This window comes from Porcisia hertigi, chromosome 9 (genome assembly GCF_017918235.1).
Source record: "Porcisia hertigi strain C119 chromosome 9, whole genome shotgun sequence".
NCBI classification, from domain to species: Eukaryota; Euglenozoa; class Kinetoplastea; order Trypanosomatida; family Trypanosomatidae; genus Porcisia; species Porcisia hertigi.
This window is the reverse complement of record NC_090568.1, coordinates 470,023-487,795: the sequence shown is the minus strand read 5'-3', so window position 1 is coordinate 487,795 and position 17,773 is coordinate 470,023. Positions and strand designations below refer to the sequence as shown.

The 17,773-nt window shown below is 59.4% G+C and overlaps 4 protein-coding genes across 4 annotated transcripts; all 4 read right to left on the bottom strand.

Moving 5' to 3' along the window:
* Nucleotides 1–1,197: 1,197 nt before the first annotated feature.
* JKF63_06926 (uncharacterized protein) lies at nt 1,198–5,079 on the bottom strand (the record flags this gene model as incomplete). The annotated part of the gene is made up of 1 exon (XM_067902873.1): nt 1,198–5,079. The coding sequence occupies one exon, from the start codon at nt 5,077–5,079 to the stop codon at nt 1,198–1,200; it is 3,882 nt and encodes a 1,293-aa protein (XP_067759232.1).
* A 1,295-nt stretch (nt 5,080–6,374) lies between these two features.
* Nucleotides 6,375–7,715, bottom strand: JKF63_06925 (uncharacterized protein; the record flags this gene model as incomplete). Its single annotated transcript, XM_067902872.1, has 1 exon — nt 6,375–7,715. The coding sequence occupies one exon, from the start codon at nt 7,713–7,715 to the stop codon at nt 6,375–6,377; it is 1,341 nt and encodes a 446-aa protein (XP_067759231.1).
* Nucleotides 7,716–8,544: 829 nt separating this feature from the next.
* Nucleotides 8,545–15,717, bottom strand: JKF63_06924 (uncharacterized protein; the record flags this gene model as incomplete). Its single annotated transcript, XM_067902871.1, has 1 exon — nt 8,545–15,717. The coding sequence occupies one exon, from the start codon at nt 15,715–15,717 to the stop codon at nt 8,545–8,547; it is 7,173 nt and encodes a 2,390-aa protein (XP_067759230.1).
* Nucleotides 15,718–16,221: 504 nt separating this feature from the next.
* Nucleotides 16,222–16,818, bottom strand: JKF63_06923 (uncharacterized protein; the record flags this gene model as incomplete). Its single annotated transcript, XM_067902870.1, has 1 exon — nt 16,222–16,818. One exon carries the CDS (start codon nt 16,816–16,818, stop codon nt 16,222–16,224), a length of 597 nt encoding a protein of 198 aa, XP_067759229.1.
* Between the last annotated feature and the right edge of the window lie 955 nt (nt 16,819–17,773).

Sequence of the window (17,773 nt, the reverse complement as noted above, 5' to 3'; positions counted from 1 at the left end):
TTCTCTGTCTCCGAGTGTGGGACTGTGTCTGTGTGTGTTAGAGAGAGAGGGAGAGGGAGAGGAGTCGATGGCTATCTATGCTATGCTCACTGTACGAGTACATGCATGTGCGCTGGGCAATGTTAAGCCCGCGGGCGGATTTGGGGGAGGGGGTGGGTGGTGGTGGTGGTGGTGGGGGGGTCTCGATGGTAGCAACACCGACGACAGGTTGTTCGACCCACAAAAAGGAGAGGGGCAGCAGGGGAAAGGGCGACAATAAAAAAGGGGGTGTCAGTAGCGGGGTTCCCCCCCCCCTCCCCCGCCAATGCAGGCGTATACTTGCGTAGAGATGAGGGAGGTTCGTGGCGTCATGGAGTAGCGATGGCGAGGGAACCCACAGTGAAGGTGAGTGTGAGCAATGCATGGGATGTGTGACGATATCCACGTCTCTTCCCTATAATATCCTTGTTTGAAGCACCATCATGCTGGCAAACCACAGGGAAGGGCGCACAGTTACATCCTCCCTTTCCCGCTTCTTTCCCTAGTAGTTTTCGTGGCGGGAAGAGGAGGGAGAGAGAGGGCGGCGTGTGTGCGTGATGTGGGGGGAGGGGGGGGCATGAGCGTACACGTGCTGTGCGCTTTCGTTTGCTGTTACTTCTGGCAAACCACCCCGAGCGTGTTTCTTGGCATATGATAGCGATAGCAACTACGTCCGACTAACACTAGACATGCGCCAAAGCAGTGAACTTGAAGTGCACTTGACGTGGAGGCCTATTCTGACACCGCTACATCGGACATGATTGCCTTGACGGTCCCCTTTAAAAAAAAAAAAAGAAGCCCCTGTGTTTGTGTTGATAAAATTAGCCTATCAGCATCTGATCTGTGCGCGCAAGTGGCCGAGACCTGCATCGGGGGGTGCTACATGCGGTTAGTGCGCCCTGCGACACGGGTGTTACTCGCGCGCGGCCTCTGAGGCGGCATTCACAACTTAAGCGTCGCTTTCGTTATTATGAGGGGCTGTGTGCGTGTGTGAACTGAACGAGGAGGGGATGGGGGGCAAGAAGAAATCTTCAGGGCCAATCAGCGAGAGCACACCCCCACCCCACACACGCAGTCACCGACACAGATATCCCCAGTTATTGATAGGCTTGAATCTTCGCGTTGAAGAGCCCCTCAAACCTACCTGCCCCCTACCCTTCTATTACGCAGCCACCTATTCTACGCAAACATCGCGCCTGTCGCCACTGTACTGCGCTGCCGCGTCGCTGTGCTTTCCATCTCAGCTTCGATCATAGCCATTGTGACGACCCTCTCCGACACTGGTAGCAGCGCTGCGGAGCAGCAGACATTGAAGGCTATCGTTCGGATCAGCTTAGGTGATATCTTAGCAACACTTAGGCGACTGTAGTTAATATCTTGAGCTGTTGGCACACGCTCTGGGAAAGCCTTTCGCCACAGCTGCTCGCGCAGGGATCGATCAGGCAGCGTAAAGGTCAGCTCCTCCTTGAAGAGCATGCACGTCGAGCGAGGGTTGATGCTCGTCGTGGAGAAGAGGTTGCGGCCACCGCTGCCGTCGTGGCCAGCCGTTGTTGCGATGACGATGATCGGTCGTGGGTAGCGACGTGAGTGATACTGTATGAGCTGAGTAAGCTGCAGGCTTTTTTCCGACTCGTTGAAGAGGACTTGAGCCTCATCGAAGACGATAATCGCGCCGAGACGGCGGCCCTCCTCAAACACTGCGTGCACCCGCATTTCTTCCCGGAGCAGCAGCTCCGCCACGTTGCAGAGACGAATGGTGGCACCGCACTCGTAGGCGATGCCCTCTGCAGCCAGCGATTTGCCTGTGCCGCTCACACCCTGAAAAAGGTACATCATCCCGCAGTCGTCGTTCGTGTCCTCGTTGAAGCCCCACTCAGTGTACAAAGTGCTGCGGCTCTTGGCGCGGCTCGCAATCCTCTCCAGATTCTTTCCGAGACTCGACTCCACCACCAGCTCGGCCAGCGTGCGCTTTGGGGTGAGATAAAACTGACTCATTCCCTCTGGCATCACTGCGGCCAAGAAAAACCCGCGCAGTTGCTGTCGAGCGCCCTCGTCGAGGTCGCTCATTGTCAACTGCGGTGTCGCAGACTTCTCGCGCGCCACGGCCCTGCTCAAGGCAGCGAGGACAGCGTTGCGGATAAGCCCGCCAGAGAGTTCGTAGTTGAGCGCCAACTTCTCGAGGCACACGTCCTCGCAAATGTGTAGATTCTTCGGGAGGTGTGACTTCCAAATGCGCAGCCGGAGTTGATGATCCGGTGGGCGAAACTCCATCATGAGCGAGATGCGTCGGTTCATGGCTTCATCAAAGCTCTGCGCGCGGTTGGTGGCGAGGATGACGAGGCCGTCGTACCGTTCGAACTCTGACAGGAGCGCTGTCAGAATGCTGTTGGACGTGCGGTCCTCGAAGAGAGACTCGCACTCATCGAAGAACACGATGGCGTCACTCAGCTTCGCCTCGCGGAAGAGAAACCGCAGCGCGTCCGTCTCCGATTTGGTCGAGGAGCGAAACTGTGACACGCTGACGAGGAGAATCTTTTTGCCCAGATGGTGCGCCACAGCGTTGGCAAGCATTGTCTTGCCGGTTCCGCTAGGCCCGTGAAAGAGCATGACGAGACCACTTTTGCTGGTGCCAAGGCCTTCGCCGAAGCCGCTTCCTTTTTTGCACTCCTCGAACAGACTGTAGTGATCAATGGTAGACAGAACACGATCCATCGTGGAGCTTGGCAGTATCACATTCTCCAGTACCACCTCTGGGAAGTAGAGCTGCGACCCGGGCACCATCTCAGCCGTATCGGCGGTGATGCCCATGACGTCATCGACAATCTTTCGATCAATGTCCACGAGGTAGTCCATCAGCTCCGTGTTGAAGCAAGAGCGACTGGCGGTTTCAAGTGAGAGGGACAGGATGCCATTAGACACAAGCGGGGCGGACTGGTAGAAGGCGCGTCGCGCCACTACGCGCTCCTCGAGGGTTTCACACAGAACGAAGAGCATGTACCCCACCGTGATGACCCGTTGTCCTTCTCGCATACCGTAGCGGCCGTTCACTGCAACCAGCATATCATGCGAAATGACGTTGCCTACCATGAACAGCATGATCTGTTTTTCCATCTCTGTCAGCCCCAGCCGCTGGGCGAGCTGCTCGATGCGTGGAGTGAATTTTTGGGCAGCGAAGGTGGCCTGCAGCCGCGACGCGTGCACCACCGCAGCGACGCGTACTTTGCCCTTCAACTCACGAATCGACGCCTCCACCTTGGACTTGGGGGTGTACGAGTCATCTTCGTCTTTCATGTCTCCCTCCGCGTATCGGATGCGGATCAGGTTGGCGAGGATTCGAAAAGAGGCATCCATGTACTCAATGTTGGAGTCGTAGGGCACTCCCCGCATAGATGACTCCGTGTACGGTGTGACCGATAACGAGGAACACATTGCCGCTGCCGGTGCTGCACCCGCACCAGTGAGGGTGTGTCGGTGGCGCTGGACGAGGGGGTTGATGTCGGCGAGGAGCAGTCCTGGTTTAGGCGGCGCAGACGTCACTGTCGCCACCTCCCGGTTGTCACCGGGTCGCAGTAGTGCTGGCCCTGCGGCAAGTGGGAGCAGCGACGGCGTCGTCATCGTAGACCCTGCTTTGCTCCTCTCACTGCCCCTTATCACTTCCTTTGTTTCTGTCTCCGCGGAGTTCCTCGTAGAAAGCGCTCCTGCGGCACCACCCCCGGGAAGGGTGTCACAAAGTTGACGCAGGATGGCCTCCTCTTGAACCGCATCCTGTTTATTTGAAGCAAGTAAACTTGTGTCGATTTGGTCGAGCACGTCCTCGAGCGTCTCCTCAGTCACCGTGACTGCACTGCCCACGGTAGCGTCATCGTCCTCCTCGTTATCCGTGTTGCTCCCCTCGCCACCGCACCTTGGAGGGTGTGACACATAGCAGCTCTCACTGGATTTCACCTCGGCCGACTGAGCCGACACCGCAGTGGCGGTGTCCGTCTTGGCTTGCCGTTCCTCGTTGAGTACCTCCAGGAGAGAGGTGCGCTCCAGCTTGATGAGCTGCTCCTCCGACAGCTGATCTCCACTCAAGGCCGCAATAACCTCCATTGGCAGTGCGTACTTGTAGTCCATAAAACTGGCTTGAATCTTTATGTCGGAGAAGATCAACCCTTGCTTCCACAGAATGCCACTCTCTGAGAGAATGGAGAGTAGCTCTTGGGGGGTGAGGTCGTTGTGATGGGCAATGTGCGCAGGTCGCAACGGTTCGCTGATGCTGCCAGGAGCGTAACGGCCGCAGTGACACAACAGCAGATATTCGAAGGTGCTGGCAGCCTTTGCAGATAGACGCAATCGCTCGCTGAGCCGCACCACGCGTGGTAGCTGCTGCATCTTGCGGAGCTGCACATCGGTAAAGCCGCGGACGAGCTGGGTGATGGCGTTGATGCAGGGCACGCACTGTTGTTGGAAGTCGAGGTGTGCGAGCTCGATGTTGCGGAGGACTGCCGCGCTCAAGACCATGCTAGAGGCGAGGAAAACGTGATGCTTCATGTACGCCAGCACGTCCTTCGCGGCGAGGTAAGCCGAGTCAGATTCGAAGCCAGGCAACCTCACCGTGCCGTACTCCACTAGTCGTTGAAGCATGACGCTCGACTGATAGTTCAAGTCACCGTCGTCGTTGCCTTCAACGACGTTTTCGTTCGAGTCCACCCACTTCTTCCCGTTGGGCTCTACGCTGCCGCGATGCCGCTTGCGCCCTGTTGCCCTGCCATTCCCCACCTCCACCGCGGAAGGCAGCATTGTCGCTTCGCCCCCCTCGGGGAGCAGCACCACGCCCTCGAAGAAGGGAACCAGCCGGTTCGGAACACTGAGTAGGGTCAGTGTAGTTACCTGCGCTAGTGCATCGACACCCGCCGCTGCCGCTGCGCCGCGGCGGCCATTGCGGCTACTTGGGCTGCTAACAGTGATGCCATCATGTTCCTCTGCATCCCTCGCCACCGCGGTTGTGTTGATCTGTGCCGGCGTCGTTGCCGGGGCCGAGAGCACGAAGAACTGAACATAAAAGCGGAGGAGATCCATGAGGGTGCGCGGTGGTGTTGACGCAAACCGCCCAGTGCAGTAAAAGACACGTACATGGTGCGCTACTGCAGATGCCGGGATGGTCCATGACGTGCATCTGCTGAATGCCACAGCGTGGGGACTCTGCATCTCAGACGAAGGGGGAGAGCCGTGTGAGGGCTCAGCTGCCTTTGCATCACTCGGGGATGCAGCAGCAGCAGCAGCAGCAGTACATGACACCTGGTGAGATTCAGGTGGTGTACCGACACTTGACGTTGTCGACACGGTGTTCCGCTTCTTCTTGGGAGCCATCCGCGCCAGGGGCAGCAGACAATCCGAGAGGAGAAAATAAAACACAAACCCGGCGTGTGTGATTCGTTGAACCAACAACAAAGGGGGGGTGTATGAAGTGGCGGTAGGCGGGAAGAGCGAGGAGAGTGCAGCTCTTCTGTGTCTACTCCTCCTCCCCTCCTTTTCCGAGTGATGTTTGTGTGCTCCGTGGTCAGAGCGTGAAGAGGGACGAGTCCGAGTGCCTATGATCTCGGGGCTGCACTGCTTCGGAGATATAAAAAAAAACTGGAAAAACAAAACAGGGTGCGAGCGGCAGCTTCGAGTTTCGTACACCGTTTGATTGCTTCAAAGACCCTCAGTCCCTCTCTTCTCTGACGAGCACGACAGCGCTTGTCTCGATCTAATTTCCCACGGATGAAAAAAGGGGGGCTGCTATACAGTGCGTGTGTGCTTTGTGGGTTATACTTGCTTGTATTTCGCGCGCGTGCGTGGTTGGGAGGGGAGAGGGCAAGCGATGGGAAGGGAAAAGGTAGTCCACGGATGACGCAGGAGGCCACACGAATCGCACCGCATATATATATATATATTTGGGGGGGGGTGCTCGCGCCCACCGTGCTCTCGAAGTAACGTTGACGTTTTCTTGATTTGTGCTTCGATTGGTTATTCCAGGTTAGCTCACCCAAAATGGCGAGAGCTGGAGACGAGATGTCAAATGCCTTCTCCATCCGCAGCCTCTCCCTACACCGTACTGGATGATGTTTTTTTTTTACCAACTTCAGGGAACGCGGCACACACGCACGCACACACACACGAAAAAAAAGTGGAAAAACTAAAGTAGCGACGGCCGTCGCTCACACTCGGTATCACCACTGATCCCCTCATGCCCTCCCCTCCCCCAACCCACCCACCAACCTACCCCACCTTTGGCCCAACTGCAGTTTATATGTATCTGGGATCTGCTGTATTCCTTGCCACACTGGGTCCAAAGATGTTTTTTTTTGCCTGTTTGTTTTTCTCTTTCACTTCTAAACATATGGACACTCCTCCACCGAGTGCGTCGACATACCGCATCGCGCGCACCCCTTCCAATTGCCTCCGAGCCCAGCAGCATTGCCCTTGCTGATGTCCCCTTCCGCGTTGCCCATCTCACCAGCCTCCACAACGTCTATCCGTGAATCCGTCTCTGCCTGCAGCATCTCCTTCTGCTGGACGTCAGTGAGCCTGGCGGCACATGTGCGCACTGAGCAGGCGTCCTCCTCCGAGACTGACGAGGCCGCAGCCGCCGCCACCGCTGCTGAGCCCAAACCCGTACCAAGGTACAGCGAGGTGCTCTGGGGGGCAGTCGGATGCGTGTACGTGCCCATGAGCGACACAACACCGAAACACCGCAGAAGCTGGACAAACGACAGCTGCTCGTCGTAGTTCATCTCTGCCCAGCGGATGGGCAGGGTGGGATATCGTGCTAGAGCGCCAGTCGCACCATCTGCCGCAGCCGCCGCCCGCCTCGCTGCGCGCACCTGGGCACACCGGCGCAGGTACACCAGCAGCACCCCCATGTAGTCGCTCTGCAGGAGGAGGAAGGGGCTGCGGTTCAGCTCGTCGGTGGTTGCAGTGGCGTTTCCCTCGGCGGCAGCCAACGGCGCCGTTGCACTGCGATCACCGCACCCCCCTGTCGCCGTCGCCGTGAGCCGCGCGGCAAACTCGAACTTCCACACCTGCACGGAGGCGTCGTAGGCGATGCGGATGGGACGCGGTAGCGGCGGGAGAGGCGGCAGCGGGGTCGCATCGCCGGCCTCCTTCGTCTCTGCAGTCGAGGTGCACTCGCCCTCGGCTTGTGTCGCTGCAGCGGCATGCAGCGATGTGACCCAGTGATCGAGGAAGGTGTGAAGGACAGGCTCGACAACACGGGTGTAGTGGTTCAGCAGGTGGGGTTCCTCCGCCAAGTCGTGCGGCGCGGCAGCAGCCGTAATGGCGTCCCCCACAGTTTGCAGCGGCCGCTTTGCATGGGTGGCATCACCCTTGCACATTGCTGAATCTCTGTCGTCGTTCCCCACACTGAACGGCCAGTGAAAGAACACGAAAAAGGAAAGACAAGATGCGAGGGCGACCTCCATCGACATCTCGTACCGCCGGCCACGGATCGACACCTGCACGCGATGCGAGCCGACAACAGCCGGCGGGACGGGAAGGATCTCTTTCTCAGCGCACTGCACAGCAGGGCGGTTTAATGCGCCTCCGACACCTGGCTTAGGCACCGCGACGGAGAAGGGAGGCAGCTGCGAGAAAACGTCTTGCACACACGGTGGCTCGGACGGCAGAGGTGAACCCATTGAAGGGTTGATCGCGGGGTGTGGCTCGGCGGCCATGAGGGACGGCGTGGCTCAACGGGATGCACTGAGGAGAATAGTGGGAAACACACGCGAGCATATGGCGCGTGCAGGTACGCTAGACAGCTGCCGTTTCTTGACGGCAACACCCCCCCGGCAAGACAACGCGAGAAAGACGAGAAAGCAAGTGAAGACGACGCAAAGGTCGTGCAACGCTGTGAGAAAACGACAGCGTGCGCGGGCGTACAACTGCTACACATGCATCGTGAGGCCAGGCAATGCAGTAATTTGTGGCGGGGGGGGGGGGATGAACATAAAGGAAGAACGCCGTTGCACAGTCAAATACACAATGCTGAGCTCCAGGCACACGCAGAAACACGGGGACCAGCAACGCCCAGTCAGGCCACATCCGCCTCCTAGACAGAAGAACCCGCCCCGGGCCTCCTCCCCTTCCCCCTGTCGGTCCCTCTATCACTACCACACGCACGACCAGCGTACATCTTCCGTTTCGAGAGACGTACCTCATCATGATCACGGAATGCCAACATGCGAACATACTTCACACTGCAGGTGGGTGTAGTGCGCAGGCCATTTGCGTGCACGTTCGTTATTTGTGCGGGGCACCCGCTGATGTTGCTGCTTTTATTCAATTTCGCAGTTCTGTAGTAAATAAAAGAGGGAGAAAGAGAGAGGAGGGGGGAGGGGGGGGGGGGGCCACCACCACCATCACGCGCCCTCGCAAGCTGCGAGCACTTCACGAGTGCCCTGCTCTCTTCTCCACATGCCGACGACTCATCGGCATCTTTAGCAGTGCGAGAGAGGGGGTGCGAATCACCAAGCGTGTGCGTGTGTGTGTAGGTGTGTGCTGTCACGGCGTGCCGAGGTGGGCGTCCTGCGCCTCTGCTGCCTTCGCTCGCGCCATGAGCTCTCTCGGGAGGTTCATCCTAGGGTGGTGTGTTATGCACGCCGCACGCGGGCGTGTCGCGCGCCGATCATCTACTGACACCGTCGGGGTTGTTGACGTGTTGAGCTGCACTGGCTGAGTCTCCTGACGCCTCACAGTAGGGTCGTGTGTTTCAGCGTGCACCAGCATACGATACAGCACCAGTGGATCCGCGTCGTCCGCCAACAGCTGGCCATTCACCACCTTCGACAAGCTGTCCACCCTACTATCCGCACATGGCGGCTGCGCAGATGGCATCGAAGACATGCCCACAGCGCGAAGAACATCTTTGCTCGCGAAGCATACGCACAGGTCCTGTGCACGCGTCAGCGCCACGTTCAGGCGGCGCCAGTCTGCCAGAAACCCGATCTCGTAGCGGCCAAGGCCGTCATCTGCACCGGGCCCCTCCCCCGCGGTACTGCCGCCGCCATCGCTGTTGTGGTCGGCCTCCATCAGCTGCACGCGCTGTGTTAGCCGCTGCAGCTGCGCTGGGCTCGGCGTCCGCACGCAGCTCAGCAGGATAATGGACTTCTCCTTCCCCTGAAAACTGTCTACCGTCGCCACCTGCACACCACTCTTGATCTCGTGTAACGTCAGCATCGACAAAATCTCGTACCTCTGCGCAGTGTAGAAGGTGATGATGCCCAGGTGTGCTGCCATCTCCTTCTCAGTCATCTTGAGATGTGCGCGCAGCTGTCGCATGCAGTTCACCAGAACGGCAGCCTCGCGGCAATTGAACAGCGACCCGCTAGGCTGCCGCTCCATCTTCGAGTCACTCACGTCCACAAAGACGAAGCGCGGGCACCGACCGAGCTTCTGCGCGATGGTTGTCGCCGCGGCGGCGTGGCCGTCAGGCACATCGAACCGTGCAAGCACACGTGCATCAGTGACCAAGTTAGAGCCGTAAAAGATCTTGTTGGGGAAGGCGACAATGTCGGGGTGCATGCGGTACTGCGTGCGCAGCAGGAAGGAGTGGTTGCCGCAGGCGAGCAGGCGCACCAGCAGACTGCGCTGCAGCCCGCAGCGGCTCGCCTCCCGAGAAAGCACAGTGGGCTGCAGCTGTCGAGAGTCGCCAACGAGCACACACTTGCCCTCGGCAAGCGTGAGCGCCTGCACCACGGCCGGTTCCGTGCCCTGTGACGCCTCGTCCACGATGACGATGTCGAACTTGAGGTTCTCCGCTTTGCTGGTGAAATGGTGAAGCGAGCCGAGCGTGGAGAAGACGACAGCCGCAGACCCCAGCGTTTTCGAAAAAGCTTTCTTGCTCACGGTCTCCCTTTTTTCTTGGATATACATCAGGCCCTTTTTGTTGTTAGCCTCCTCACGACGGAGGGCCCATGCAGCAGCCGAGGGACCGTTCATCTCCACGTCGACAATGTCCTCGAGAAATACGGGCTCCGGCAGCCTCAGCACCTCCGTGTCCACCTTTTCCCGCAGGCCTATGCGCAGCAGTCTACCCGCGAGCACCGCATGCGCAGGCCGTTGCTTGGGACCGGGTTCTGTACTCCCCAGCTGCTCGCGCAGCCGCGCCACACGCAGTAGCGCCTCGTCCACGGCACTGTTCGACGGCGCGCATACCAAAATGCGTGGGGCACGCTGCCGCGCATAGCTGAGGTGGTGCAGCAGGTTCAGTATCAGCAGGCCGATCGTCTGTGTCTTCCCGGTGCCCGGCGGACCCTCCATCAAGAGCAGCTCCGGTGCGCGCGGCACAGGCGCCTGCAGGGTCTTCTCTGCCACTCCCTCATCCCAGCCAGGGCACGCGGCGTACAATATGGCCACAATGGCGCGGATCTGCCAGCTGTTAGGCTTCTCATGCAGAAGCAGCCGCTTGCGCAGCTGGTCGACCAGTCGCGTGGTCAGGGACGGGCCGGCGGCGGAGAGGAGCGAGGTGGCCCAGTCGTAGAAGGCCAGACTGACAGGTGCCGTGCTGCGCGGGTCATAGAGGGTGGCCGCGAAGTGTGTGCAGTCAATATTGTACAGCGCCTGCAGCTCCATCAGACAACCCCTGAGAGATGCGAGTTTTGCGATGTAAAACGTCGGTGATGTCTGTGTATTGTACGCCATGCGGAACACGTGAAGGAAGCGCAGCGATGGGGGCTCGTGACTGCTGAATGATCGCTCGACTACCGACGTAGAGCCGCAGAGGTCTGCCGTTCGCTCCCATTTCTGTAGCGCCTGTATGTGGTACACCTGCACAGCGCAGCCCAGCGTGCGCCAACTCCTCGGCAGTCTGTCGATCATCTCCTGAGCGTGACGCGTCAGCTCGGCAGCCGAGGCTTCAACCAGAGTACACCCGAGGTTGCTCTCGAGATACCTCTCCAGAGGCGCTCGTAGGGGCAGCAACACTGCGACGACGTCGCCTTGCGACAGGGTGGTGTAGGAGTCGGGTTCAGCAGCAGCAACCACTGTCGAACCAACAGCCTCCGTATTGATTGACCGCGGTGCTGTTGCGCTCTTCGCAGTAGAGGCCTGGCCATGAGCCCTCTGCCGCATCTTCTGCGAGTAATCATCGACGGTGGGAGGGGCGCAGGCCCGCACACTAAACCGATGTGACTGGAAATCCCATTTGATTTCTTCGATGCACTGCACCTCCAAACACGCAGGCATGATCCCCGGGTGCAGCGGCAACAGGCTGTCCAGCACACAATTCATGGAATCCTTCGGGGCTTTCACATCTACCGGCACCGTTGGCGTCGTGGCCGATGCACGACAGGGACGGGACGGGTCCGCGTCGGTCACTCTGCCTCCCTTGCACGCACCATCCAGGAATCCTTCGTAGCCGCAAGCGATGCTGTAGCGCAGCTCCAACGCGATATGCAGGGCGAAGCGCGTTGTGTACTCGCGCGCAGCGTCAACCAGCGGCAGCGATGCAGATTCAGGCACGAAAACCTCCGGCAGCAGGGGCACATCACAGGCCATGCACTCCGACGTGGAACCAATGATGTCGCAGATGAGAGGCGGCCGCACGTAATCGGGGTTCGTACGGGTGGCCAACTGTTTTAGACGGGCGTTAAACTGCGCCAAGCTTTCGCACTGACAGAAACGGTGCGTGTTGCGGGCATTGATTTCCTGCAGTTTTGTGTCAAGCAGCGTCGGTCCGGTTGGTGTTATTGTGGCTACGCCCGTCGTCGGCAATGTCTTGGGGACCTTGAGAGGCGGCACCGAGACGGAAAGAAGTGCCGTTGATGGTGTGCGTGAGGATGTCTGAGGAGGGCCTCGATTGTAGTCAGAAGGCTGCACCTTGAGTGCAGTCGCCATGGCGTACTCAGTGTCTGTGTCGACATCAATAGCCTCCAACGCCGTGGAGCCGTCGCCGCCGGAGGTAGAAGATCGCCTCTTTTTAAGCTCAAAGCGGGATGATAGCCGGTCTGAGAAGAGGGGCTCCTGCGACAAAGCACGTACTCTTGATTCAGCGCCAGCGCAGCTGGGGTTGCTCTGACGAGAACGTGTGGAGTTGGGGCTGTGTATAAGAAGGTCGTTTGCATCGAGGCTACTTTCGGCAGTTGGGATCGCCGACACCGCGGTGTGTCGTGTGGAGGCCTGCTGCCTGTCTAATTCTCCTATTCTCTCCACTTCATTCAAGCGCTGCAGGCGGTGCGCCGCAATGGCTCTCTGCGCCGCATCCGCCTCGTCTCGTAGTAGAGTAGACTCCTCCATCTCAAACTGACGGAAGCGACGTTCTTGTTCGGCCAAGCACTCGTTCACTGTCCGCGTCGCCTGCTCGGTTCCGCGGCGCAACCACATAGCACCATGCTCCGCAAGGTGTTGCTGCACGTCAGGGCTACGCGAACACAACCGCACCAGCAGCGGTTGCACCTGCTGCTGGAACCGCACATCGCGCGCAACCAGTAGCGGCGGCAGCGCTTCGCTAATACGCAGCAGCAGCATAGCGAAGCTCGTACGCGGATACAGCTCCGCCTTGCCCAGCACCTGAATGAAGAGATGCTTGACAGCATTGTAGCGGTGCAGCGCTGACTCCGCCGACCTTTGACACAAACGCTGCTCACCCTTCTCTTCGAGTACGTGGCATGGGCCCTCTACCGCCGCTACGGTGGATGCCTCATGGGTGCTGCCCAACACATGCGTAGCGGCTTCACTGTGGGCCAGCATGGGTCTAGTAGGAAGAGCGAGAATCACTTGTTCAGCGAGAGTGCGGCGCTGCTCCAGGCTCAGTGTCACCACATCCGCTAACAGCGCTGCCATCCACCACGCACACTGCACCTCCCACGCGTTCATGTCTTCCCAGTTGCACTGGGACAGAAGAACCAGCCATCGGCGCCCTTGTGTGCGAGCTGTGTTAGTCAAAACTGCGTCGTCCACATCCCACACCGTGCAAGCCTCCGCGGTTTCGATCGCTGGCGAGAAGGGCACCGTAGAGATATGCGGTGGAGGAAGGCGCAGCTCCCGCTGCGTAACCACGACGCACCGCCACACCCAAACAGCCGCCTCGCTCGACAACGTGCGAATGACGGAGTCTCTGATGCCCACACAAAACACGCGCTCAAGTCCCTCGCTGAGCTTTCCAGCTTCTGGGTCCTCGACAGCAGCGATGCGTAGGGACAAGAGAAGGCGTAACAGCGGCTTTTCCTGTGTTAACAACCGAGACGCTGCCTGTGCAGCGGCCGCACTGTACGACGCCTGTGTGGCCATGGAGGGTAGCCCTAACCACACCTGCCTCAGCAGTTCTTGCTGCTCGTGAAGCGTGTCCGACAGGGTATGCAGGCAGTGCTGTACAACCCAATGGAAGGGTGGCGGTGCACGCGACATGACCTTTCCAGGTGACATAAGGAGCCACTGCGAGCACAAGGTCGCATCCTCCTCGGTGAGGACCGCCAGTGAAGCGCAAAGATGCACGAGAACTTCAGAGGAGGGAAGGGGTCCGCTGGTGGTGCTGTTTTTGGCTAGAGCGGTGTCGACCTCCGGACAGGCAGCACAGCACTTGCAAACCTGGACAATGAGTCTCGGTAACGTGAGCCACACACGTTGAAGACATGCGCTCGGGACGCCGACTAAGCCAGCGCCGGTTGTATTAGCCGGGGCAGCCTCACCCGCCTCCTGAGCCGCAGCGCCGGCCACAAACGCATGCACATCAGCAGAAAGAAGAATGCGATGCAGGCGCAACGCGTGTACACTGCGGGTGTGCAGGATGCCACCAATCGCCAGTGTTAGAAGCTGCTGCTCGTGGGCCACCAGTGTGTCGTGTAGGTAAGTGGTGCGCATGAGGCTCGGCAACGCTGTGGCGAGACTGTCGAGCAGCATATAGGCACAATACACAGCCTTATCGAGCACAGCGATTAGACTAGCCGCGCAGTCTGTCGAGGTTGCCGTGGTGCCGGCATTCGGCTTTGCTTTCGCAGCCATCATTGCCTTTGCCCACTGAAGCCGTTGCTCCGCGTTCTTCAAGAGCGGCCGCAGCAGCCAACCGGCGCATCTTCCCGGCACCAACACTAACGCATCTCCTGTGCCAACACCATCGCGCCCAGTCGCTTCTACTGCGGCACTGTCCTGATGGACAGGCGCTACCGCGTCAGTAGCGTCAAAACGTGACAACGCGGACGCGCGAAGGCGGCCAGCCCGCAGCGGTGTTACCGTCCGCGCGGTCGGTGGATCAAGTGCAGCGGAGAAAGTCCAGAACCACTCGAGCCGTGCTCTGCGGCACGCCTCTTCCTCTCGGCTTTTCGCCAGACCGCTGGCGTTGTCGAGAAAGCAGTGCACCAACGCCTTCGCGAGTGCCTTACGTATAGAAATGGCCATCACCGCAGTCGACCGTGGCATAGACGGATTACTGGAAAGGAGTGTGTTCAGTGGGTCCAGGAGCTGCTTCATGGCCACCTCTGACGCGCGGCACGGATCCACTCCAGCGGAGGTCTTCTGCTGGGGTAGATGCTTCTGGTCGTGCAACGCTTTGAGAAGGTCTCGATGAATACCCCCATGGAGTCCCTGTAGTCCGTTGAGCACGAGACTGCCTCCGAGCAGCAGGATTGTTGAGCGGCACTTGACCAGCAAGGGAAGCAGCGGTGTGACAGAGGAATGCTGTGCAACTACGCTTGGCGTCTTCTCCAGAACCTCCAGTGCCCTCTCGAAGTGTGTGTCCAATGCTGTCAGAACCGTGAGTAAGTGGTGGATACCCTCGGCGACGGTGTGGACGCGATCCTGCATCACGTTCTCGACGGCGTCCACCATCGCCGACGAAGGAGCAGCGTGGTAGCCGAGAAATGAAATCTGTGCCGGCAACACGGACATGTGCTTCAGCGTACACAGTAGCTGCGACGCAAACAACAGGAGGGTCGTAACAGCACTCTCGACATTGTCGCGGCTCAACACACCTGGCGCACGTGTGTCCTGCCGAGGCGCGGTGCTCGTCATCAAGCGAAGCAGCACATCGCGCGCCCAAACACGCACAACACGCAGTGGGTGGAACAACAGCAAGACAAGCACTCCACGGTAGCCGCCAGCTGGTGGTTGGGCTTGCCCGTTCGAGGGTATCTCCCAAGGGCCGGTTAACGGCAGCGTCCAAGGAAGCGGTGCCGTTGGCTTGAGTGCCCCTGGCTTTATTGCAGAGGCGCTGTCGGTCGTCGACCTCGCTTTGTGCGCGCGGTTGATCTGAATCACCCAGTCCGCGCTACACGCGGGAAGTAGCGCGTGTCGGCAGACATCAGAGAGGAAAGACGCAGACGGCAACCGCGGCGCAGGGTCAGCGGCGTGCGACAACCCTGAAGCGATCCACTTGCTGTGGCGCAGCAGTTGCACAGCCACGTCGGCTAACTTTGAAGTGTGTGTGTGGAGATTTATAATAGGGATGAGTTCTTCCACCTCGGCGGACCTCAACGATGAGTCGTCCTCGGTAGCCTCTTCGCGGTCAAGCGATACTGCGGCGGGTACACTCACCAGCATGGCGTTCAGCACGGCAACCCGCTGCACTGACGACGATGTGTGATCATCTTCTGTGGAGCCAATCGGGATCTCAGTTGTAGTGTTTCCTGGCACATCTCGCGCTGTTTTTGCACTGCAGCTGTGGCCATGTGGCAATTTAGTCATCCATTGCGTCACGTACTGCAACGTTGCAGCTCTCCAAGCCTCCCGTGAGCTCTCGTGCATGTCTGGGGGGCAGTACTCACTCTCAGTTGGAGGTACCCACTGCGGCCAGTGGCCGGAGCTGCTGCTCTGGCTCACAGACCCTCGATGCATGTTTCTTGTTTATTATTTTAATTTCCATAAGCGATGCTACGGCTATGTAGAATCGACTGAGGTCCACCTTTGTGTCCGTCAGGCAGGTGGGGGGGGGGAGGAAGGAGGGGGGCTAGCAGGAGTAAAAATTTGGGGGAGGAGGTGGAGGGGGGGGGGGGGGGCTGTCGCCGAAGGCCTGTGACATTGAGCCCAAAGGAGCGTGGGGCATACGGGTCTCGGCTCGGTAAATGTAGATGAGGTGATTGACACACGAAAAACACCTTCTAAGGGTTGGGTGTGCGCGTGGGGGATAAGAGTGAAGGGCTGTGAAAGTACAGCGAAGGTGTGACGGTCAGTTGTGGAGGACTCGTGGAGTCCCACCTAAGAGAAAGAGACGGAGGGTGGTAGGGGGGCGGTTAATGTGCTCCTGGGTCGCTATTCGGCGAGAGCACGCACACAGTCGTAGGAGGATGCGTCATCGCTCTGCGCCCCCTGTGAAAAGTGCCCCGTTGGCCGGCGTGTCTCTGGAGCCAACACCTTGTCCACGGCTCGGGCGTGGATACGGAAGGCCGGGGTGATCCACGCCCCGCAGGAACACTGCGAGCCCGTCCACGACTGCGTGCCGAGCTTCGCACGGCAGCGGGGATTGCGACAGTAGACTGTATCCGGCTCCACCACGGCACCGCTTGAGTTCGCCTCTCGGATGCCCTCTGCGACCCACGGTGTCTGGTCAGGATCTAGAAAGAGGCTTGTGCAGGGCGACGCATCACCTGGTGCGCCGTCCCTCTGCGAAGGGCAGCCACGTCGGAACCTGAAGGTCTTCTTCGACCCCCCCACCCCTCCTCCCTGCGGCGGGTCGTGAGGAAGCACCTCCGCGGCGTCAAATAGGCGCACGCGGCAACGTCGGCACGCGTAGTAGGGATGCACGGGCACGACATAGCCTGTTCCACTCCCGTCAGACACCACTGGAGCGTGGTCATCGTCGACGGTGGCAACCGACTCGGCGTGGCGCACACCACTGCTCGGCAACATCGTGTGGCGGCTTCACCGCGCGCCCCCCTCCCAAACAGATAAAAAACACGGCGATGCGGTGAATGAATGCAGAGGAAGGGAAAGGAAGAAGCGATGAGGAAGGACTAAGTCGGTGATGTGCTACGCACCCCCCTCTGCGATGCCGTGCAATTTCCCACACCGTTGGTGTAAATCACGCCTTTCCGGCCCAGTGTTGTTGGACTGCATGGGTAGCCCGGTGTGCTCAAGCGTGCATGACGCGCACGTACATACAAGCGTGAGCAAGGTGTGTGTGTGTGTGTGTGTGTGTGTGCGGGGGGGGGGGGGAAGGGGGGAGGGGGGACCAAAAAGGAAAAGAGCGAGGACAATGCGTGTTGGTGTGCGTTCATATAAAGTTACTGCGGCAGCGGAGGGGGGGGAGGGAGGGAGGGGGTAGTGCAGCGCGCGTTGCAGCCGAGGTGCACTCGCCCTCGGCTTGTGTCGCTGCAGCGGCATGCAGCGATGTGACCCAGTGATCGAGGAAGGTGTGAAGGACAGGCTCGACAACACGGGTGTAGTGGTTCAGCAGGTGGGGTTCCTCCGCCAAGTCGTGCGGCGCGGCGGCAGCCGTAATGGCGTCCCCCACAGTTTGCAGCGGCCGCTTTGCATGGGTGGCATCACCCTTGCACATTGCTGAATCTCTGTCGTCGTTCCCCACACTGAACGGCCAGTGAAAGAACACGAAAAAGGAAAGACAAGATGCGAGGGCGACCTCCATCGACATCTCGTACCGCCGGCCACGGATCGACACCTGCACGCGATGCGAGCCGACAACAGCCGGCGGGACGGGAAGGATCTCTTTCTCAGCGCACTGCACAGCAGGGCGGTTTAATGCGCCTCCGACACCTGGCTTAGGCACCGCGACGGAGAAGGGAGGCAGCTGCGAGAAAACGTCTTGCACACACGGTGGCTCGGACGGCAGAGGTGAACCCATTGA